At 44.1% G+C, this 24,567-nt stretch overlaps 1 protein-coding gene across 3 annotated transcripts in view; it reads right to left on the reverse strand.

The window, feature by feature from the left end:
* HDAC4 (histone deacetylase 4) overlaps positions 1–24,567 on the reverse strand; it is a 234,540-nt gene that overhangs the window by 199,051 nt on the left and 10,922 nt on the right. For all 3 annotated transcript variants that reach the window (XM_080933234.1, XM_080933233.1, XM_080933232.1), the window contains exon 2: positions 4,198–4,436. In XM_080933234.1, coding sequence (XP_080789360.1) covers positions 4,198–4,219 — 22 coding nt within the window. In that variant the 5' untranslated portion in view covers positions 4,220–4,436. The remainder of the gene's footprint in view (positions 1–4,197; positions 4,437–24,567) is intronic.

Raw genomic sequence — 24,567 nt, forward strand, 5'->3', positions numbered from 1 at the left:
TCATTTCTTTATGATACAATCTCATTACCATTTAATATCTTCATTACTGTATAATAACCTTGGCAACCAAACTGGTTAAAATAAGTAAGACTCAAGATCATACATGTGAAGGCTAGGACCAGGTATGCACCTTTAATCTCAGCACTCAGAGGCAAGAAGCAAGCAGATCTCTGTGAATTCAAGGCCAGCCTGGTCTATATAGTAAGATCCAGGCCAACGAGAACTTCACAGAGAGACCCTGTGGGGCTTGGCGTGGGTGGGGTGTAAGGACTTAGAGCACAGAGCTGGAGTATTTCAACTCAGTCCAGGCCCAGAGAACAGCTCTAGTCATTGTGTTATGTTGAAACAACCTTCAGCTCCTATGTGATGTTTCAGACAGAATATTATTAAACCATAGAATGGCCAAATTAAAGCACTGATCTTGAATTACACATGCTTCCCTCAAAGTGGTTACTTTATTTGTAACCCAACACTAACCAAACTTCTCACTGAGACCCAGGGATAGATTAGAAAAAACAGATAAAAAACAGAAAGAAGGATCCTGGCTATGTCTGGCTTCCTACCTGGGGCCATCGGCTGGGTTAGCACAGATGCCTCCTAGAAGATACCTACTTTCTCTGAACAGAAACCTTCCACAAGGATGTTCAAATACACTGGAGATACAATGTCATGTCAGATGAGGATCCCCTGGTAGCCAGCCAGTTACCAATATCTAGGTCCACTTTAGCACCAAGAAGGACAGAGTAATCATTGGAAGTGAAAGGGGACAGGAAAGAAAGAATGGCTGCTTGTTCTTCCAGTGGACCCATCTGTCCTTCCACGGCTATTTCCAGGGGACCTGCCTCACAGGCAGAGGTCTAAGAGCTGAGTTCACCACAGCCTGCCTGGGCACATCTCAACAGAGAGAGCTTCACCATGAGCACCATTCAGAGACTCTTTCCACAGAGTCCTCACAGGCTGAACCAACCCAAGCCCTTTCCTCAGGCTGCTCACGGTACTGGAAACAGTTATTTAGAGCAATAAATCTCAACAGTTAGGAGGCTTTTACGTCAGAAACCCAGGGCCTGGCTCTAGCAAAGTCCAGAAAGAAGAGCAATAAAATCATAACGCAGGCCTCACCCAGCACCACAGGGAGTTTAAAGGAAAACAGAGGAGAGAGGAGTTATACACAGCAAATAAAAAGGCCACTTCATCTCCAGGCCAAAGCCAAGCTGCCCTGCCAATGTGAGAGGACCCAAAGGCCACAGAGCTCCACCAGGGCCTGATGTGCCACCAGTACTGCACCAGGCCACACAGGAGCAGGCGAGAGTGAGCCAGGCAGGCTAGGGCATGGGGCCAGAGGGAAGACACTGGGGTCACAGAGTAAGGAAGACAGATAACTAAGGGTTAGTGACAAGGACCAGCATAACTATCCTGTTCCCTAGCTTTGTCCCAACATAGTCAGAAATTTTCTGTTCCAGACAGCAAGCTAAAAGTTGGGGAGCTCTCTGAAAGAAGCTATAATTAACTGTGCAAGACTTCAGGCTTAACCCCCAATACTAAAACTCTCCACTGTTAAAAAATAGTGCATTAGTTAATTGACTATTCACTCTTTTCCTAAAATCCACTAAATTCAAAATATAAATAAACTGTGGAAGGATTTGAAGCAATGTCTAACAATAGGGAAAGCCTGGAGGAGTCATCTGAAACCACAGGGCCATCAAGCAAGTCTATGTGTCACTAGTAAGGACCTATGGCCTAGGCACACAACCAGCTTCCCTCTTGGCCATTCAAAGCTATGGTACGCCATGTGGAAGGCACCTGTTATATGGCTGTAGAATACAATCTGTAGAAGACCAGAAAGGCTAGAGAGGCAAGAGTCTGAGCAAGCTTCAGACCCTGAACAAACAGCCCAGTCAGAGTTAATGCAAGGGAAAAAAATGGTCTCAGCACAAAGCAGCTCTACATGATCCACTTTAAGAAGACACAGAGGCACACAACCTAACATGAGAGAAAGAGCGCCCCCCCCCCCAGTGGTGGAGCATTTGCCTAGTATGCAAGGAGCCCCAAGTCTGACACTCAACAAAGAAAAGAAAGCAGGAAGATAATGAGGGAGAGACAGACAGAAAAAACACAGAGACAGACAGACAGAAAGAAATGAACAACAATGAGTAAAATTTCCTACATAAAGGGCAAAGACTCTGAGGAGAAAAGTCAGAATCTAGCTGTCCCCATTTATGGAGATAAGGATTAAAGGAGATGGCTGGGAAAACTCAAAGATAAGTAACTAGAACAAAACCCATTAGCCAAAAACAGGCAAGTATTTTACAGAACAAACTAAACAATGTAATCTAGTAAGAGACCTTATTAACCAAAAGAATAGTCATTAATTTTGAATTAAGCACTAAAGGGAAACATTGAAATATATAGAGAAAATTATTAATAATGTTAAAAGACTATACCAAAATCATAACTACAATAGAAAACTTTACTTTTCTCAGAAATCAAGCAAAGAGTAGAGGTCATCATGACCTAAAAACTCAATTGAGTTAATAGATATGTAGAGAGAAGGTACAAATATTCCTGAATTAGGTCACATTTTAAATACAATAGTAAGATATACGTGCAGACTTCTTCACATCAACAACATAACAAGAGCATGCTTTTCCTCAAATGCCTGGGTAGTGTGTACAAGATCTGATTGTATTTGTGTCAGATCACAGAGTATGTGCACCATTTAAACAGCAAAAAAAAACATAGTCATTTTTTTTTCCAGCATAGTAGCAGAAGTAAAACAGTTTCTACCTAGCACCAAAGTGGTGAAGGAGTAGGAAACTACACCTCCTTATACACTGCAATTACAAAGTTCAGTTTGACAACTTTCTGGAACAATTTCACAGTCACCCTAAAGAAAGTTTAATCCTGTGTGTCTGCTGGCCCAGCTTTAGTTTCTTCTCAGAAGTTATCAGAAGTGGGGACACTTGTAGTACTGTTCATAATACAGTCATAGTAATTGTGTAATGTCAACTTGGAGCCACCATGAACAATGCCTTAATCGCATAAAAACACACAAACTGTCAGAAGAATGTTAGCTTTATATGCACACTGACATCAAAGATATTTACACATGACTTCATGTACAGATGTGGGCACATGTATCTCTCTGCATGTTCATACACACGTGTCCATCTCACATACCTACATATCAGTATCTATTGTAGACATTTCAGTCTACACAGCTTAATTTTTTCCTGCAATCAACCATAAACAATTTCTTTACACCAATCAATTCATAAACAACTGAATCAATAAAGTCCTCCTACCTAACTAAACCCTGGAACTCTGCCCTCTGAAACGCTCAGATATGCCCCAGAAGTATGTGTGACCATTCTGTTTCAGGCAATCCTAGAGGAAATGGCCTAGATCCTAAGCCTCTACCTCTACCCAATGGAGTAGGCTCAGAGGCAGGCTGACAATATCCTGCCTCAAGCATCCATCCTAGCATCAGTCCAGACTCCTGTGTATACCCAGGACAATCACTACGCCTAAAGCCCTAGAGACTACACAAGGCACTAGAAGCAGCCAAAAACAGCCAAGGGCTCTACAGGGGGCCCACATCTTAAGGTGAGCCAGGCAAGACTCTCTACACTTAACCTGGTTCATGCTTTGCTACATTCTAAGGCCAAGTCCCTTATGTATTTGCTAAGGCCCAAGCATGCAGTTTCTAATCCTGTTCTACCCTTCTGGGTCTATGACCTTGGATGAGTCCTTTGTCCCAGCAGTCCCAAATGGGCTGTTGACAAGCAGAAAGGCTTGTGAATGCTTAATATGGCACCAAAGAAAGCAAACCAAGGACACTGGGAAGGCTGTGTAGAACCAAGGTTTCATCCCACCCAGGATCATCACAGCATCACTGTTCCTCATTTAACCTGACAAGAATCTTACTCTACAAGTTACCTAATGGTATTTTCCATCACCTACTCAAAAACAATTCTTTTTTCTGGCTTCAAAGAAACGTCCTGCCATTGGGTTGGGCAGACAATTCTTGAGAGGTCTTTATCAGCCCTTTGAACCAAAAGACAAGAATCCACAGATACTGAGCACTTGCTGATGCTACAAACCAACAGCAACTGCTACAGGAAAGCAAAATCTGAAACGGAACAAGCAGAGACAGCATCTGCAAAAGAGAATGCTAGTAACCGAAGTTGCAGGCCTTACCTGGATGGCTTTGGGAGCTCATTGCTAGCAGCGTCAGTGCCTTAAGTTCAAAATGGCTCAAGATGTTCAGGTAAATAGTAACTCCAACACGCTCCAAATTTCCACGTGTACATGCAGGTATGAAATTGAGGAGGCCCAGGTCCCAGGTGCACAAACTCGAAGTCTCACTGGCAGCGTCTTGTAAAACAAGTAATCCACAAGAAGAGCAGAAGTTGTCACCTGGCCTTGCAGAGATGAACCTGCATGGTCAGAGAAGAAAGGAGCCCTCAGTTGAAATATGAATACTACAATCTACCTAAGAAATAAGCTCTAGTTTTCACTCTTTTCTTTCTTTATAAACCCAGGAATTGGAAAAAGCAATTCATACTAAGCCATTTTGATCAACATGAACCACTGAGGTCTGTTGTAAATCATGTGAGGAAAAAAAAAAAAAAAAAAAACAACCAGCTATGAACAGTGTTCCTCTTCACCACTGCACTACTGACATCATAAAATAGTTACCTAGTGGCTGGGCCGCAGAGCCATTCCACGAATGACAAGACAGGCAGCAGTATCCCTGACCTCTGCTCAACAAGATGCCAGTAGCATCCCCCATTATAATAGCCAGAAATGTCTTGGGGGGCCAAAATCAACCTCAGTTGAAAGTCTGATTTAGACATACCAAATACCCTTCTAGAAACCTCCCCACCATCAGCTTTTGGGAGGAAGTAGTATAGTAGAATCCTGCCATTGACACAGAGATATTCCAAGCTACACTATTTTGTGAAGTACACAGGAAAAAAAAAAAAAAAAGCACTCTTGCCTTGCCTTTTCATTAAGAATCGCCCATCCAGACTTCCCAGAACACAGTTGCTACCACAAAACTTGGTTCAAATTCTGCTCCCCCACTTGAGTGCCAAAAATTATCCCCCATGTGCCCATCTTTATAACTACACATTTCCAGGTTTTTAAGGAATGCATATCCATGCAGAAGATCTCAAAGCTACCTGGGATAGCCCCTCCCAAGAGGCAGGTGCTTGGCAACATTCAAACTCAGATCTCCCCTACTGTCATCTTCCTCTGCCTTTTGCCCAAATAACATCCTACCCACAGCAGTCGTTCTTGGTTACTACATATCACTTGGTAAATCTTTTGGAGGATTCCCTGACCTACACAAGGTTTGGGAAGACTGCAGGTTTCAATGCACCATCAAAAGCCCTGGTAATATGAGACCCATGGACAGAATAGATTCTCCAGAATCCCCACAACCCAGTCACTTCAGACAAGCCAATGAATGTCAACCCAAGACTACCTGACTATACAGGCTGGTTTTGTGTCAACTTGACACAAGCTGGAGTTATCACGGAGAAAGAAGCCTCAGCTGGGGAAATGCCTCCGTGAAATCCAGCTGTAATGCATTTTCTCAACTAGTGATCAAGGGGGGAGGGCCCAGCCCATTGTGGGTGGTGCCATCCCTGTGCTGGTAGACCTGGGTTCTATAAGAAAGCTGAGCAAGCCAGGGGAAGCAAGTCAGTAAGTGACATCCCTCCATGGCCTTTGCATCAGCTCCTGCTTCCTGACCTGCTTGAGTTCCAGTCCTGACTTCCTTCGGTGATGAACAGCAATGTGGAAGTGTAAGCTGAATAAACCCTTTCCTCCCCAACTTGCCTCTTGGTCATGTTTGTGCAGAAATAGAAACCCTGACTAAGACACTGACTATGGCTCCAGTGCCTGCTGGGGCATCTATTTCATCCCTTCAAGAATGTGATGAATCTTTTTGTTGTCTGGTTTTTGTTTTGGTTTTGTTTGTTTGTTTGTTTGTTTGTTTGTTTGTTTGTTTCTAAGACTGTCTCACTATTTACACCAAGATGGTCCTGAACTCAAAGAGACTGCCCTGCCTGTCTCCTGAGTGCTGGAATTAAAGGCATCCACTACCGTGCAGTCTTCGAATCGTTTTATTAAGCAAGTCAACTATAATCCCTAGCCATTTGGCAACTAATCAGTGTCACGTCAAGGGCTGCTCTCTGAAGGTGGGTTGGTCAAGGTGGTTTCCAGCTTCACATTATTGCTTACAACTCTGTGACCCTCACCTTTATGTCAACTGATGTGCACCCAAGGACACGATGACTTTTTTCCTGAGTCAGAGCCTGTACTGCTCTCCACCAGGACACCACTCACTTCCTGAAAGGAATGCAGGTGGCACAAGTCTGCAAACCCTGTGACTTTCATGCAGCTTGGCTAGGTATAAAAGTCTCAGGCCACAACCATCCACCCTCTAACACTGTTCCCTTGGCACCATGGAATATCCTAAGACTGCCTTCTGCAGAGTTCCTGTGTATGTAACTTTTGGGGCTGGGTACAGCGACTATCATTTTCTTCTGCCTACATGGTTCCATGCCTTAGTCTGGAAACTTAAAATATTGTCAGACAGTGTGCCACTGCATGTCTCTTGATTGATTTTGCTCACAGCAAGACCCTTTGAATATGCCTCCCTCTTCCTGCTCTGGAAGAGTGCTCAGTCACTTTTGATTATTTTTATTCAACTCATTCTGGCTTCTTGGAAGATTCTATACTGTTGGCTGGACTCTCGCCACAGATCCTACCCCTCTTGCCTCAGACACATCTGTTGTTTATTCTGCATTCCCAGGCGGCCTCTCTGGTACATTCTGCACATGACTGATGAGATCTTCCAAAGTATCATTGTCTTAGTCAAGTTTTTATGGTTGCAGCAAAACACCATGACCAAAAATCAAGTTGGGGAGAAGGATTTATTTGACTTATACTTACAGATCACAATCTATCATCAAAGGAAGTCAGGACAGGAACTCAGGCAGGGCAGGAGCCTGGAGGCAGGAGCTGATGCAGAGGCCATGGAGGATGCTGCTCACTGGCTTGCTCCTCATGACTTGTTCAGCCTGCTTTTTATAGAACCTAGAATCACCAGCTCAGGGATAGCACCTCCCATACTGGTCTGGATCATTAGCTGAGAAATGCCTTACAGCTGGATCTCACAGAGACATTTCTTCAACTGAGGCTCCTTTCTCTCTGATGACTTCTAGCTTGTGTCAAATTGACACACAACACCAGCCAGTGCAGTTTTCTTCATTGTGGTCTTGATGTCATTTAAGTAAGCTTTAAACAGTGTTCTCCACTACTGCACTGTGAGCCTTCATCTAGCCTCACCCTCTTCCTGATGATCATTCTAGCCAAACTTCTAAAAAGCTTTCTTCTTCTAAACCAGGAATCATGTTATGAGGTAGCATCCTAGGGATTCTGGAGGCAGGCCCCAGATGAGGACTATCATATATATATATATATATACATACATACATACACACACAGGATGTCAGTTTCCCAGCGTTGCAGCTCCCACCCAAGGCTTCCAGCAAGCTCTCTAAGAAGCACTGATGGGGATGAGTCTGTCTTGTAACAGAACCCAGGAATTTGTATTGTGGCACAATACAATGTTCTGGGAAGACTCATACTTGCCAGAAATGAACACTAAAATATCAGGGCTTAGGAGAAGAATGACGTTCATGAGCAACATACTACAGAAATGCACAGTAAGAAAAAAAAAAATATATATATATATATATAAATATATATATATATACCATAGTTCAGAAACACCCTAAATAGTCCTAACATAAAAGTCTAATAATGCAGAATTGTAAGATTTTTTAAAACAGTGACAACAATTTAAATAACAGGATGAAGGGAAAACACTTCTAGTTTGGTAATCAAGGACAACTGAGCCTACTTTTGCCTGTGACCTTGTCAAATTGTCTCCATGAAGGGCAGAGCTTGTCAGATGTGCTAATAAAAGAGTATTTTCTTTTGTACCAGATAGAAAGAACCACCATGAGGTAGGACTAGAAATGGTCTAGAGACAGACGGTCACTTATTTTACGTAATACCAGTGTTTGCCAAGCAACAGAGGCCCAGCAATGTGCTACCTACAAGGACACATTTTTAGTAAAGGCACCTGCCACATAATCATAATGACTTTCAAGTCAACAACAGACTACATACAGCAAATACAGCAGTGGCCCCACTAAAGAGGATAACAATGTGACATTGTGGTGGTCATCTTAGCCTGTGTAATACTCACACAATGCCAATGATGTCAAGACTACACAATATATTCCTTCAGAGAGCTACACCTGACTGTGAAATTACAAATAAACTACAGATGGAGAAAGATCTATCACACAAACCCTGGAGATTATGCTCCACTGTCCAACTGACTCCATTCAGAATCCCACAAGAGATGATGTGGAACTGCCCTGGTATGTCTGTGAGGGCCTTCCTATTAGCAATGAGCATTCAGTGCCACGGTGAGCAGAGAAACCACCATCCAATAGGTTGAGGGGCCCAGAGAATGAAAGAGGGAAATAGAATCGCCAGCCCAACACCAGCAACCCATCTTTCTCTACCTCCTAGCCCACTAGGACTTGACTTGGTCTGCTCTACCATACCCTCCCCACCATGATCAACTGAACCCTCAGAAATCATAGGCACTTCCTTGTCTCTGTGAACCATTTGTTTACAATGATAAAAGTAACTACTACACAAACATTAAACAAGAACGAGCTGTGAAAGTGACATAAGCATCTGACCAAATAAACTTTAGAGTCAAGTTATCACCCAGGCTGCAGAGGCCCAATTTCTAATGGCAGAGAGATCAGTCAGTTGGAGAGCAAATGAAACTGTGCTTCACACTACAAAACTAAGAAAAGCATGAAGGAAATGGGCACATCTACCATTACAGCTGAGATCTCAATGCTTGTTCTCAAGGACTGGCACAACAGCAAGCAGAAAACTAGCAGGGTACCAGAAAACACACACACACACACACACACACACACACACACACACACACACACGACTCAGTGGCACATAAGCAACAGTGTACAAAAGCAGCAGGTGCCAGGCACTAAAAACAAAGTACCATTAAGCTTAAAAGACCTCAAGTTGAAAAATAAATTTATTTTACTAAACTGGAATTAAGTTAAAAATCAGTTGTAGAAAGAAATTTTAAAACACCAAAATTTGGCAGGTAGTGGTAGTTCACCCCTTTAATCCCAGCACTTGGCAGAGGGAGGCGAATTTCTGAGTTCAAGGCCCGAATGGTCTACAGAAGAGTTCCAGGACGGGTAGGATACACAGCAGAACCCTGTCTTGAAAAGGAAAAAAAAAAAAAAAAAAAAAGTAAAGTAAGAAAGAGGGAGAAAGAGAAAAAAGAAAGAAAGAAAGGAGAGGGGAGGGTAGCCAAAACTTTTGTAAACTAAATAATGCTCTTCAGTGGACCGCATAGCTGAAATCCCTGCACTGGTATGTGGAGGCAGGAGAATCAGCAGTTCAAGGTCATTCTCGACTACATAAGGAGTCTAAGTGCAATCTGAGCTACATGGAACCCTGTCTCAAACAAACAACAACACTTCAGGAATGAAGAAAATTAGAAAGCACTTTGCAATGAATGAAAATGGAGACACAAGGTAACAAAATCTGCAGTGCCCAGAGGGAAATTCTCAGCACTGAATCCCTATGTTAGAAAAGATAGTCTTGATTCAGTGTTGGTAGGTGTGCTTGACTTTAATTCTAGCATTTAGGAGGTAGAGGGAGATCTCCGTGAGTTCAAGGCCAGTCTAGTTTGCATAGCCAGTTCCAGGCCAGCATGAGCTACATAGTGTGACCCTTTCTTAATCAATCAATCAATCAATCAATCAATCAATCAACCAATAAAAAAAAAACCCAAATAAATTCAGTAGAAAAATATCTAAAAGGTAAATTTAAACCTAAGATTCTTGTAGAGTTTCCACAGAGGCTTTCTCCTGCTGAAGAAAAGCTCTTATGTTGTAGAATCAGACACAAATATAAAGCAACACAAACAGCAACAAACCCAAGGCAACAACTTTAATAATCATGAACACTCCGCTATTCTTGCTCCATCCACATCACCTTTTCCATATACTGAAATGCCTAAAATCTACTTATGAACTGTTGCAGGCAGGTTCATCTGCAACCATATTATCACTGTTTGCTGGCTTAGGGTTGTTGCTGCTGCTGCTGCTGTTGTTTTTTAACGCACTGCCAAAGGCATGGTGAAAATTAGCCTCAGCACCATGTAACTGGAGTTCTGTTACAAGCAGAGCTTTCAAATAGGCTCACCTTCCATGAGAGACGCAGAGTCCATGGTCCTGATCAGGGCAGAATCTCCTGAGGTCCTAAAAGGCTGTTAGGACAGCACAAGCTAGCTCAGTACTGCCTCTAGAGTCGGAGACCCTGAGCCACACAGCAGTCTCTGGAGTTCCTTCTTGGCCAAAAGACAGTCAGTCACTCCCTAGTGTCCCTAGTGCTGCTACATTTTGTTTGAGAGAGAGAGAGAGAGAGACAGAAACAGAAAGACAGACAGACACACACAGACACACACACACACACACACACACACACACACACACACACACGATAACTAGAAATGAGAAGAGTGAAGAGCCAGGTCCAGAATCCATGTGCAGTCCAGTCTGTAAGCCATTTGACATAGATCTGTGGGACCAGACAGACCAAGGTAGATCAAAAGAGTGTGTGTCGGCCCATTGGCTCAGGGTGCTCCAGGCACCACACAAATGAAAATACCATGTCTCTAAGAGACAGAGATGATGAGGAATTCTGATTTATAAGCACCTTCAGGATAACATGACAGGCATGGCCATTCTAAGTACAGTCTGACTGACACAGGACACAAACTTTACAAAGACATCTCTTTCTGTTTCTACTCTGGCTTCATACAGAATAAGTGGCACTATGGCTTAGTGTGCTGGGGCTATCTGGGTTCTTCCCTCCTGCAACTTGCAAATTCTGAAATCCTAGCTGGCTTGACTTCAAATTAAGTAAAACAACAACAACAACAATAAAAAACCTTCCAATCAGCAAAAATCATAGAAACTATAAATCTTTAGAATTTTTTTTAAATCTTTATGAAGCTACCAAAAAGAGGTGTGAGCAAAAATGGCATGTTCTGTCCCTTACCACACCCAGTGGATGGTGGAGGAGGAATAGACAGTTAATAACACCAACAAGAAAGAGCGGCTAGAGTGTGGAGTCCGGCAGGATTGAGTGGGAGGAAGGGCATGCTACTACTCTCCCCAGAGCTAAACAATGCTATCTGAGACCCTCATCAGAGCAGCGAGACAGTAGAAGAACTGGAAGGATGAGGTCGCTATTCCCACACAGTACACCGTGTGCAGAGAAAACCCACAACAGTCAACAAGAATGGTTAAAATGTCTGTTAAGTCAAGTCTGAGAAGTCAGAGGGTTGTAACAATTAGAAAAGGTAACATTCATGAAAAAGATGTAAAACTTGTACTAGAAAATATGAAATTATATATATAAGTAAAGTTAAAAGATTTAAATAAGTAGAATAGTCTATGTATATGGATTCAAAGACTAACAATGGTTCAGACATCAATGTTCCCCAATTAATTGGTAGTCTATGCAATCACCATAAAAATTTAATCAGAAATTTTGTATGAATAAAAATTAAATTTTACAAAGAAACACAAAGGATAAAAAAAGATTTACACTCCCAATTATATTGATTTATTATAACACTGACATTTTAATGTTCGGACAAGCCAAGGAACATAATATTCTAGAATGAAACCAATACAAGCAAGGTCATCTGATAATAGCCAAGATCCTACCCTAAATCCCAATGTTTACATCTTTTTGAAACACAATGATTAGGTCATGACCCATCTAGCAACACATCATGAAAACAGGAGATGGGTTACAGAACCAGTCCAAAAGACCACAAAGACCAGTATTTTCATGCAGTTAGAGAACTCTCTATGGAAAAGAAAGAATAAAGAAAGAAGGGAGGGAGGGAAGACAAAGAAAAGAAAATGGAAAAAGAAAATAAAAAATTTCAACTTATCCAGACTCAGCAGAAGAGAAAAAAGACGGCAACATAGCAGAAGCAGCCTGCCACAGAGCATTCAACAAGAGACTGACACCCAAAACTCAAAAGCAATCCCTGTAAGCCTCAAGAGCTGACAAGCTCCTATTTAAGGGGGAGAAAAAAAAATGGACAAAGGATAAAAATAGGAATTTTATAAAAAGGTTTATACACAGTCGGTCAACATATACAGGTACTCTACATCTATCACAACAGGAAAAAAAACTACTGCAAGGCAGGACTAACTCATCAAAATGTCTAAATGTCTAAGCAAAGAAGCACACGCATTAGTGAGACATGGTAAAACTTTCACACTCAACCTTCAAAGTGTGAAGGGCCAAGCACCCAGGAAACAAATCCCCTGGTGACAGGAAATGATGCAACACACACAAAGCCTGATAAGTCCCTAATATGCCCGCTAATGCCATTCCAGAACAAACCCAACCTGTTCTCCAGCCATGCCCATGAAGACAGACGTGGAACGGGGATGTGGTTCAGTTGACTAGCATGAACAAAGCAAGAATCTGATCTCCAGCACTACACACACTGGGTATGACGGCACAGACCTCAATCCCAGCACTGGGGATGTAGAAGCAAGAAGACCAGAATTCCCTCAGCTACAAAGTGTCTTGGAGGCTACATGAGACTCCAGCTTAAAAAATATATATATATTAATTAAAAACCAAGGACCAACAGCATATTCTGTGATAGCCCAAAACTAGATTATTGAATATTATACAGCAAAAATAAAACTGTACCTTCACACAGCCACAGACAGACCACACTTTTACAGTACTAAGCAGAAGCAGGCAGACACACATGGTTCACCCAGATAATGCCATGAATATAAATCTGTTGCTATTCAATCCTGGGACAATTGGAGAGCACTGTAGAACCTCAAGGAAGGAGGAGGAAGAGTGGAGAAGCTAGCTGATAAACATTCTCATCTATGTGAAGGCACGCAAGGGCAAAGACTGTACAACCCAAACATGTTTGCTGTCATGCTCTCAGACTGAACCCCATGAAAGGCTGGGAGATGGGGCTCAGGTCTTCAGAGACCATCTTTGTTATGGAAGTCCAAATTTTGTCAGTGCACCTTTGACATGGCTCTCTAGCTAGCAGATAATGGCTGACAGTACAGTTCTGGCCACTACCTTCCTACAGTCTCCATGTGCACAAGTCTGCCATTCTCCCTTGAAACGAACCTTACAGAAGAGCTGAAGATGCACATTACACTTAGATAAAAAAGCAGACCCAAGACAAGATGGTCAAAAACAATAAATGCATATAAAATGCTATCAATGCTTTGATTAAATGCTTACTTTAAATCTAAATTTTATTAATTAAAATTTAAATAAATTATAAGCAAGAAAATGAACTACTTACTGTGATTCCTCTTACTTATACAGTAAGCATTTTAGTAAGCCCTCTTGTCCTCAGCAAATGAAATATGGGCTGTAAGGTTTGGCGATTATGTTTTATAAATGTGTCATTTTCTGATAGATGGCTTACACACTGAAAGACTACAGATTTTTCCCATAATTTGTTGGGACACATTTATAATTTACTTTCATAATAGACTCCATGCTTGAAAGTAATAAAGTCCCCTTTCACTGTGTTCTAACAGGAATAAAATATGTCCTAACAGTTAAGTGCTTCATGAATCTAAAAGCTGAGTCTGAACAAGCTAAGAGAGACTACACAGGCGGGTGGCAGTAGTGATGCCTTTGATCCCAGCACTCAGGAAGCAGAGGCAGGCGGGTCTCTGAGTTCAAGGCCAGCCTAGTGCATAGAGCAAGTTCCAGGAGAAGACAGAGAAGCCGTGTCTTGAAAAAGAGAGAAGGGAAGGGGAAAGAAGGGGAGGGATGGGGGGCTTACAGAGAACATAATTCTTTCCCATGTGCAGAAGATCAGATGCTGAAGGCTATGATGATGGGGAATGGGCAGCAGGCCCTGTCAGCATCCTCAGGGCCTGCCATACTTTCTTCACAAAGCTCCATGGCCCTGTCTAGTTACGGCTACTCTACACTGGGATTATAAATAAAGAATGTCCACATTCTGGCCCATGGCCTGTAACGTATGAACTTCTTGGTAAAAACAAAAAGACACAACTGGTTCAAACATTCAGATAAAAAGATACTGTTTCCTTCACCTGAAAATGGAATGATTTTAGAGAAAGATTTTAGAGAAGCTGAGACTGTTAGCACTGGGTCCTATAGATTATCTAATCCCAAACTGCAACAACGACGACAACAACAACAACAACAACATGGTCAGGATGTCCCAGGCAGATGTGTGTAATGTCCAGAGAAAACTCAGGACTTACCAATGACCCACACAGCATCCCAAGAGGTTTCAAAGGCTCACTTTGGGTATGAATGAGAACTGTCCCCCAGTCTCAGTAGTTAAACACTTGGTCTCCAGTAGTTCTTAGCACTGTTTGGGGAGGTTTATGTAGTGCAGCGGTGATGGAGGAAGAATGTCATCTGGAACAAACTTTGAGATTAAAAGAACTTCCAGGTTGCTCTCTGCTTGTGCATGCAGTTGGATGTGTTAATTCTCAACTAACCTTTCCTGCTGCCGTGCCGGCTACTTGCTACTACACCATCCTGCTGTGATGGACCCTTATTCCTCTGCCCTGTAAGCCAAAATCAACTCTTTCTTCCATAACTTGCCTTGGCCATGGTGTTTAATCACAGCAACAGAAAAGTAACGAAGACACTCACTTAAATAGATTAAATAGGAAACTCAGTGCTGTCCTGCTAGAGAACCAGGTACTCAGAACCAGTAACTTGTGGCAGTACCAACCACCTGCACAGAAGCCTGGCTTACAGTGTCACAGATGGAAAACAGTGATGATATGTTCCCATCAACAATCACACAGACAGCAGCAGTTCTCAGTGCACTCTGGAGCTTCCCAGACCCCAAAGCCTTTCCAGGAGTGAGAAACCCATTCTTTTTTTTTTTTTTTTTTTTTTTTTTTTTTTGCTTATGTGCTTAGCCCTCTCTAGAATACTCTGGCACTTTTCAGGCACACAAGCAGCTTGAGATTATCAGTTTCTCTCTTTTCTTACCACAGCTCAACAGGCAGCCTCATCCTGTGGGTAGCAGCAGTGTGCTCCTCTGAGATCCACGTGCTCATAGCAGGTAGCTATTGTGCCTTAAACCATGGGTGTGTCACACAGATTTCTCTGTACCCACGTTCATTCCGCCACATCTCCAGGACACACCATCACAGGTACACTCATTCCATCACCACCAACATGAATACAGGACCCCTCCCCCAACTGTCCTACAGTCAGGGCAATGCGTCTGGAGATGGGGACAGTAGTCAGTCATCCGTAGATCAGTGGAGCTTGGGGTGGAATGAATGTGCAGATTCATACTCCAACAAGGGCAGGAGATGGCTTTTGCCACAGCCCCTTGTGAAATGGGCACTGGTTCTCTCTTCTACCAATTTGTGCATGAAGTACCCTCTCTCTGTTACTGTCAGGGTCCTAGAGTGCTCCACGCTGGCAGCCTGCCCCTTCCTGAGCTGCCCTTGCTTGAAGTTCACTCATTCTGGAGTCAACCTCTCATTTGTGAGACTCTGCATAAGCATAACTCCTATTTGCCAAACATTTTCCAAAACTCTCATCTACTCCTGAATTGGTTAAGGATATTCTGCCTGCGATTAAGTGGAATTTTTACTATACCAACAGAGGTGTCTAGGGTAGCTTTTAGGATCTGAATGGATGAGAACAAAGCCCAAATGTCTCTGGAGATCCTCCCCCCACAGTTACTTCTTAAGTGTGAACCTGAATCCATCTTGGATTTATATGAACAGACAATTCACCACCAAGTTGTAGAGGAGTGGTTCTGATGCTTTGATGTAATTGGTCCTTGCCCCCAAATGGGTTTTGATCTATTTAAAGATGCCAGTGGCCAATGACTAGGCAGAAAGAAAGAAGAGGGACTTTCCAGGTTCCCACAGTCGAGGAGAGGAAAGGGCAAAGAGAGGAGATGGAGATACTTGGGGGAGAAAGAAGGTACAGACTCAGCTGCAGGGGAGATCTTCTAAAATGTAGGCATTTTTTTGTCTGCAAATCTGAGATAGCTCCTGGGCAGGTGTGTGCCTGCAACTCACTGAGAACGTAAAGCTGTACAGCAAAAACTACCTGCTACACTATATGCCAACCAGAAAAATGACCAAGCAAAAAATAGAAATACTAAAACAAGATAAGGTAATACAACAAACACTTGGAGTGAGGTGGGAGGAAGCCAGAGAAGATGCTGGGGACAAACAATGACAGTAGTATCCTCTGGACTGTGCACACAAAGACCACCAGAACCACATCCCAGGGAAACCCAGAGTAGGCTGAGTGTCAACATCATCAGCCACAGGGCGTCAACAAAAATCCCAAAAAAGGAAAGTGAAGAAGACAGCTGCTAAAATGGAACGACTGTGATGATGATGATCATCATCAAGTGGGGGTGGCCGTGGCAGTGGCAGTGGCGACAACAATAAGAGGTGAGAAACGCACTCTTCAAGTAACAGAAAACAAGACTCAAAGTGCAGAGAAATATTAAAACAAGACACCAAAAAGCAAGCACACAAAGTGTGGCACAGGGGTTCCCAGTGTGCCTGCTGCACTGGATCTGTGTGCTGAAAGAGAATGATTTGGATGCAACAAGGACAGCATGGCCACCATGGTCCCAATGCCACCTGCCATGTCCCTACATCAAGTGTGCAGTCAATCAATACAAAATCCTTGTGTCTGCAGCATAAGCAACCAACATCCTCCAGGCACCTACTCAAACTCCCATGAGGTTGGGGACCTAAGGCTGCCTTCTGCTGAGAGCTGCACACCTCAGTGCACACACACTCCCTCCCTGAGTAAGGGAGAGCAACCCAATTCCTACTCTGTCTCCATTTGGAGACCCCACCAACCACACAGGGCCATATCCTCATCAGCCCAATGTTCTTCATTCTGCTACTGCCATCTGATAAGGAACAAAACTGGCACCAAGTCCTACTAGTCAGTGAGGAAAAGGTACATGATTCATCAGGAGTGTCACAGGCCTGCCCATGAGCATGGTCAGGAAAGAGACCCACCCAGTAGATAGAAGAATGGTGTTACCTGGCTTCCTCCTGTGCTGAGGCTAGAGAAAGGATGCTGCCTCTACACGCCATACAACTGCTACTTCAACTGCCCAGTGTCTGTCACCATCACAAGACCTTTCATTTTAAATGAATATTCTATGAAAGCAAAATGTCTTGTTCCCCATTCACCAAAATGAATGAAGAGAAAGCCCAGTGTCAGATGATAGTACTCATCTTAAGGAAAGTATACCAGAATTGTCCCTCTGTCTCTTCCCTTAGCAGACCTATGTGAGCCAGTGCATTCTTGGCCTGCAGCCAAGACACAGACCTGGACCAGACTGGGCCCATGTAGTTGTACCTTTTCCTAAATTGGCCACAGAAAAGCATTGCCACTGCTGTGTGTGACAGCTCTAGGACCCATGTTGCTGAGAGAAGACAGCACCCAGCAGATAGATACCATAGTCAGGGGCAGAAAAGAACACAAAGGCACATTAGGAAAGGAGACGAGTGCAGGGATAGGAATGAAGTAATGGCCTCTAAGACTGAGACTATGAAATAGGGGACAAAGAGCCTAAAGAACAGTCAAATAATGGTGTGCAGACAGCAGCCAGTCTCCATGCTGCACACATTTCTGGAGAGTGTCAAAAGACTACTCCAGAGAGGCACAGCTACAGAGCTATATACTTGCCTCCCTTCCTAAGTCATCTGCAGGCTCTTGGGCTGCCTACTCAGGACAGCTATTCTAAGGCTGCATCTGAGGACCCACGATACTCTGTCTTTGTGTATTCCTTTCACTCCAGTGAGGGGTGTGTGTATGACTCTCTCTGAAATCATTCTGCCTCTGGTACAAAGGTCTTTCAGAAACAAATTCTGCAGACCTCTCTAGCTCCACCCAACTGGAAAGCTCTCCATTCCCACTGTTCACTCTCATTCCCCAGAAAGGACGACCTGCACCAACATGCTCATCACACAAGGGAATCTCCAGAGTCATGAAGATAGGAAGTGCCAAAAGCAATGAACTCCACAGCAGAAGCAAGAAGTGGAAGAGAGGCCTGGGCTGGGGTGGGCCCTGACTGAATCTCCAGAGCCATGTGATGGTTCTCTGCACTGGGAAATCCAAGATTCCTAGGGACCAGCTAACAGCACCTGCCTTATCATACACAGGTCACTGAGAAAAAGCAATAATGGTATCAGGGAATATGGTCTGGCCCTCTCAGAGGCACTGAGGATGCCGGACAACTGCAGACTAATTCCTCAGGTCTAGGTGACATGGTAACTTCAGGTAGAAGAGAGTGCACACCACAGGTCTCAGTCAGGAGTACATTAAGGAGTCACTGACCCACTCCCTAGGAGCAGCACCAATTCCCTGCTGGACCAAGACAGGCATGAAAAAGGAAGGCATGACCCAGGAGAGAACAACCTCTGACCACTGAGCTCTAAGGTCAAGAGCTGAGTTTGATTCACATAGAGAGAGAAGCAAACAGCCTAATCAGGTTTGGAGGTTTGGCCCGTGTCTGTAAGCAGTAACTGAGAAGAGGTTCAAGTTCTGCAGTGACCCACCGGTCTTATTCCCCAAAGGCCTCCAGTCAATTACACGGGTACAGACTCGTGCGCACACAGACACCGGATACACTTTGCAATTATACAGCATGTTACGTATTATTAACTGCTAAATATGAAATATAAGCTACTGTTACATATCACAGATCCCTACTACATGATTACCTCTTAGAGTATCTGTCACACCACTTGTAAAATACACACTAATTACAAACACAAGTCCCATCCCATTGGGTTTTTTGTTGTTGTTTGGGATTTTTTTGTTTGTTTGGGTTTTTTTTTTTTTTTTTTGAATGAGCAAATATTTGTGCTCACCATGGAACATGCAGTTTATAAAAGTCACCCTACCATAGCACACACAGTTTGAGCTCTGAGAATATTCTGCAGTTGGTTGTGACTGTGAATGGATGCTACTGAACAGTATTACCTGCAAATGGTTAGATCCGAGTTTTACACTTTTTAATTTTAAAGAGCTATGTGTACATGCAAATCTAATAAACTGCCAAATTACTAGGTTATGTGGATTTGCTCCACATCCCCTCCCTTCAGAGCCATGCTGCCTGGCCTCTTCTACTTAGCCTCTAAAGCTCACTTGAGAGAACAAGGGAAAGCACTCAGGCAATCTCAGTGCACAGGGACTGACACCTTCATTAGAACCTGCAGGAGACAGAGGATGATAGCACATTCATGTCCCTGCTACTGGTAAGACAACTGGTATCCGACAGTAGTCAACACACAACACACATCAGGATATGTGCAAGCATCAACAGAGACTGAACTGTCACCTGGACATGAGGGAAGCACGTCATCTCATGGTGAAGAAAACAAGTGTGACATGCCACCTCCTGCCTGCCACTCTCTCTCCCTGCAATGGAAATGTGCAGTCTGAGAGCTTCTGGGGAAAACCAAGGACTCCAGTGCATTGTTTTGCATATTCTAAAAATGCACTGTAGTTGAGCAGTCTCCTTTCATTCCTGTAGTTATTACCACACAAGGGCACCTCTTTGTTATCTCTAACTGTATCTGACCACTCTGCTAAGAAACTAATGGGTCTAGGGCTCTAGACCCATTCTTCAAAGCTTAAAAAGAATAGAAAAGGGAAAGATAAAGGTACACTTTATTCAAATGCAAAATATATAAATGAGCTGACTTTACTTCCTCATCCCAAACTAGAAATGGTATGTGTAACCTGTCCCCAAGTGTTTAGTCTCTCCTCTACTGCAGTGTCCTTTGCTTCTCAGAATCCAGTAGTGTTCAGGTCAGGGCTTCTGGGTCAGTACTAGCAGCATTTGGAGGTAGTTAAGTAGTTGGGCCTTCCTAGGTACTGCAGGATGCTCAGCAGCCTGGCTTCAACCCACCAGCGCCATAAACACAGCTTGTTATGACAACCCAGACCATCTACATCACTGTTAAATGGCTCTGTGGGGAGGGATGGGTCAAAAACACCTAGGGATGAGAACCCACCAATAGAACCGACCCTGAGTAATACAAATCACCACACATTGTCCAGCAAGACTGGCTCACTGACCACGGCATGCTCTCTCCATCAAGGAGTCATACAGCCAAGGATATCACTGTGGCTCCAATCCTAGGGCCCTAGTTTCCTGTGCTCTTACACTGGCAGCTGGCTGCCCAAGCTAGGCAGGGTGTGCACCCACGGAACAGATTAAAATTAGGCACCATAATTATTAAACTGTCACTGTAAAAGCCGGGAATACCATTTTTTAAATGAATAGGAGAATTAATGGATTTCTTCATTTGCCTGCATTTGTGCTACTCAGCCTGTCTTTTATTATCAAGGCAGTCACAAAAAAATGCTTTTGCCACATATGCGAATTAAATCATTAGTATTTTCCCAATTACAGTAACTGCTTATTTGTATTGCTGATCTATCCTTTCAATTTAGTTCCCTTAATATTAATGACATTAGAAATGCTTTAATAAAAATACTCAGGCAATCAAGAAACAAAATTCTCATTATATACCTTTCTGATCATGTAAACAGAGAACCATCCAGTATAACCTAGATGGGTCACATCTACAGAAACTGAGAATAAACCCCAGAGTTGTAGGGGCCCTCCCTTCTATGTAGGTTTGGCTACTCTAACCGAGGTCCCCACAATAAGGACAGATAGGCCAGACCTTCCCAGGACACAGTCCAACCCAAGTTAACAGCTTCTACTTTTACCTATAACCAGATGAGAGATGGCTGAGGCCGACATATCCTTGCTAAAGGCACTCATTTAACAGCACACTCCTCTTGCTCTGGTCACCCCCAGAACCCAGAAGATTGTCACCTCATCCCAGAGGTTCCACATCCCTATGGGTCTAGCACTGATCCTCACAAGAGACTGGGCCTGCACTTCCCATAAGGGTGCAGCCCTAAACAGACCTTTGTCAGTCACAAACTTCAATCTGGAGTCTAAACAATTTGTCAGCAAACTGTGCATCTGGGATCTGTGCAGAAACTAAGTCAGATCTCTAGATCCCTAGAGAACAGGTCTGACAGTGCTGAGTAGATGGGGTCCTCATCGAAGTGGGACCATCTGGGCAGAACAGGTGCCCTGTACCTGAACCCTCCAAAAATCTGAGAAATACACAGCAAGGACTATGCCCTTGAGCAACAAAGACAGGCTCATCTCCAAAGCCTATATACTGAACAACTGGGTAGAGTTAAACTGAGTCTTCCATGTTCCAAACGAAAGACAGCCCCAGTCTGTTCAGCTCACAGCACTCCTCTCAGACGGCTAGGCTAAGAGGGTGACCTCATACACTGAAAGAGGAAAAGAAACCATTATGGAATGGAAGCAAGAAAGCAAAGAGGATGCAGCTAAGCCCACACACCTGGCTAACCCCTGCATAAGCAGCACCAATCATGGCCAGCAAGGGCAGGAGCAGAACCACAAGGAAAAGACACAGATAGAAGTGTCTGAGCAGCTGCTCAGGGAGCCTACACACACTGGCCCTGAGCTCGCCAGCTCACCTCTGCAGTCCTGGGTAACAGGATGCACTACACTTACTACCCCTTCCAACAGCACCCTGGACAGGAGAAAGCCATGACCCCGGGGCACCTCTGACCATGACCATGCTGCTAAGACCTGGCTGCATGTCAATGTAAGCATTTAGACAGGCAGGTTGGAAGGGCCTATCACCTCTATCAGGTGATCCTCAGCACCTTAAGCTATAATCAAAATGGCATTAGGAAGACTTTTAGCCCCCCTCTGTGGAGAAACTTTGAATAAAGAGAGCTGCCCTTCCTCTAAAGGAGCAAGCGCTGACTACAAAGATGGGTCTGGCTGTCTCACCACATACTGGCTGTGGCTAGGCACACTCCCAGGGTCCCTCTGCCTTTAACCCTAAAATGGTCATTGTATTAAATATGGACAAGGGCTATGTTTTAACAGTTTAAGATAAACTTCCATATTCATGAATCCACTGACCAAAGACCAGGAAGCAGAACACCAGACAGACAGGCCTTGAGAAGTGTCTCCTTGTACGTCCCTCACTGATAGTGTAGGGGCCAGTGCTGGGGCACTAGTAATCCCAGATGTGGGAGAAAACAAATATTACGTTGGCTCGCACACACGCGCGCGCACACACACAAGCACACACGTATACACATGGAGTCATGAGTCCTACTTCCATGATGTGCTCTATCCTCGTGATCTCTCAGGCTTCAGGATTCAAGTGACTAGGGCTCAAACACCTCCACACCACAGAGGGGGAGCCCACTCTCCAGCGCTAACCAGGCACTGCCTTCCAGATAGACCTCGCTACCTCCTAACGTCCCTCATAGCAGGAGGCAAATGGAGTGTCCTCACTCTGAACAGACTGAGACAAGTGGAAGAGCTAGTCTCAGAAGGAGGAAGCACCCTACCCTGGAGCCCTTCAAGATCCAAAGAGGGATTTTGGCCACCCTTTGCCAGCGTAATGGCATGAGAACTCTGTCCTAGCTCAGCTCAATATGGGGAAGGTACCCAGAAGCAAACCTATTCCCAGCCTCAAGCCTGAGAATCTCTGTGGAACTCCAGATCTGAGGCTTAGAGCAACACACACCTGCTTCGGTTCCAGGATAGGAAAAGGTAACATGACAGGCCTTGGATCCCCTAATGATGGCTGAGGCAGGGAAGGACAATGGTCAGTACCAAGAAAGCCAGGAGGCTGTGACACTGTCACTACACTTGAAAGTTGGCTGTTAACTCTCAGAAGCAACTGGACAATCACTTGCAACCCTTTCCTAAAAAGCCCAAACCAGCCCAAGGCTGGAATTCATAAAGGCCTGGAGCAGAAAAGCCCAGGAGTGCTATAAAGCAGAGCCTAGACAGTGTGTCCACTGAGGATGCTGGAAGGAAGATGCATAAGGGGAATGAATGAAGCCAGGAGAACCCTGAAGATGAGGCAGAAATTGGTGTTTTGATCCAGGCAACTTTGGAACATTTAGAAAGAATGGCGTGACTAGGATTGAGGGGGAAGACGACAGTACAGGTAACTAGTAGAAAACCTGGAGGCTCGAGTCTGAGGGAGGATTAGATCCAAGCCAGGAAGCCTGGAGCTACCACATGACAAGTCTGTATCACTGGCAGAAGTGGGTCAAAACTGAAACAGGAAAGAGATGGCACCAGAGGTAGAAACAACACCAGGACAACCAGAACTGAGTCACAGGGTCCTGGCCACAGGAGGACCCATGTTACACAACTTTGACTCAATCTTCCCAGGTATGATGGTTTGTATATGCTCAGTCCAGGGAATGCCACTATTAGAAGGTGTGGCCTTACTGGAGAAAGTGTGTCACTGTGGGTGTGGTCTTTAAGACCCTCATCTTAGCTGCCTGGAAGACAGTATTCTGCTAGCAGCCTTCAGATGAAGATGTAGAACGCTCAGCTCCTCCTGCACCATGTCTGCCTAGATGCTGCCATGTTCCTGCCTTGATGATAATGGATCAAACCTCTGAACCTGTAAGCCAGCCCCAATAAAATGTTGGCCTTATAAGAGTTGCCTTGGTCATGGTGCCTGTTCACAGCAATAAAACCGTAAGACACCAGGAACAGTATGAAGTTAAGGTAAATTCTCATGGACAACAAGACTGGTAAACCAAGTAGGGACAAACTGGAGCCCTGGATGATTCCAAGACTAAAGTGAACAATATGGAGCCACAAAAAGATGGAGAGTGGAGTCCTCCAGGCAGAAGCATCCTCCAGCCTGCATGGTTATCCAGGCAAGTACTGAGGTCACAGCTACGTCTCCAAAACCAAGATACACCCTAAGGAAAAGAGGTCAGCACTCCTGCCCTATCTCCTCAGTCTAGAAGAGCTAAAACCAAAGCTCATGACCCTTAGGAAGATGACCCTTACCCTCCCAATGCCTCAGGCCATTTGATGAAATGACACTTAGGACTTCTTCCCTAAGAAGGGCAGTACTCAATACTCTTAGCCTCTAAAGATTAAGGCCCAGCATCTATCTCCACACAGAGGAGGAACTGGGTAAGAATACTCTCTAAGCAAGGATGTTACCCTAACCCTAAAGACCATCACATGCACAGAGCATCCAAAACACCACAGGTCCTCAATGAGTGATAGTGAGCAGAATGAGCACTGGCTGACTCTCTTCCCACCAGGAATCAGTGGAAAGAATCTGAACTCATGCTGGAGATGGGCTCCAGTGTGCAGGCATGTACATGTGGATGATGTGTATGTGTGTTGTATATGATGTGTGTGTGCACACAAGTATGTGTGAGCATGCAAATGGGGAAGGCTTATGTGCACATGTCTATGTGTTGTGTACACATGCATGG

This window comes from Micromys minutus (genome assembly GCF_963924665.1).
Source record: "Micromys minutus genome assembly, chromosome: 19".
Classification (NCBI taxonomy): domain Eukaryota; kingdom Metazoa; phylum Chordata; class Mammalia; order Rodentia; family Muridae; genus Micromys; species Micromys minutus.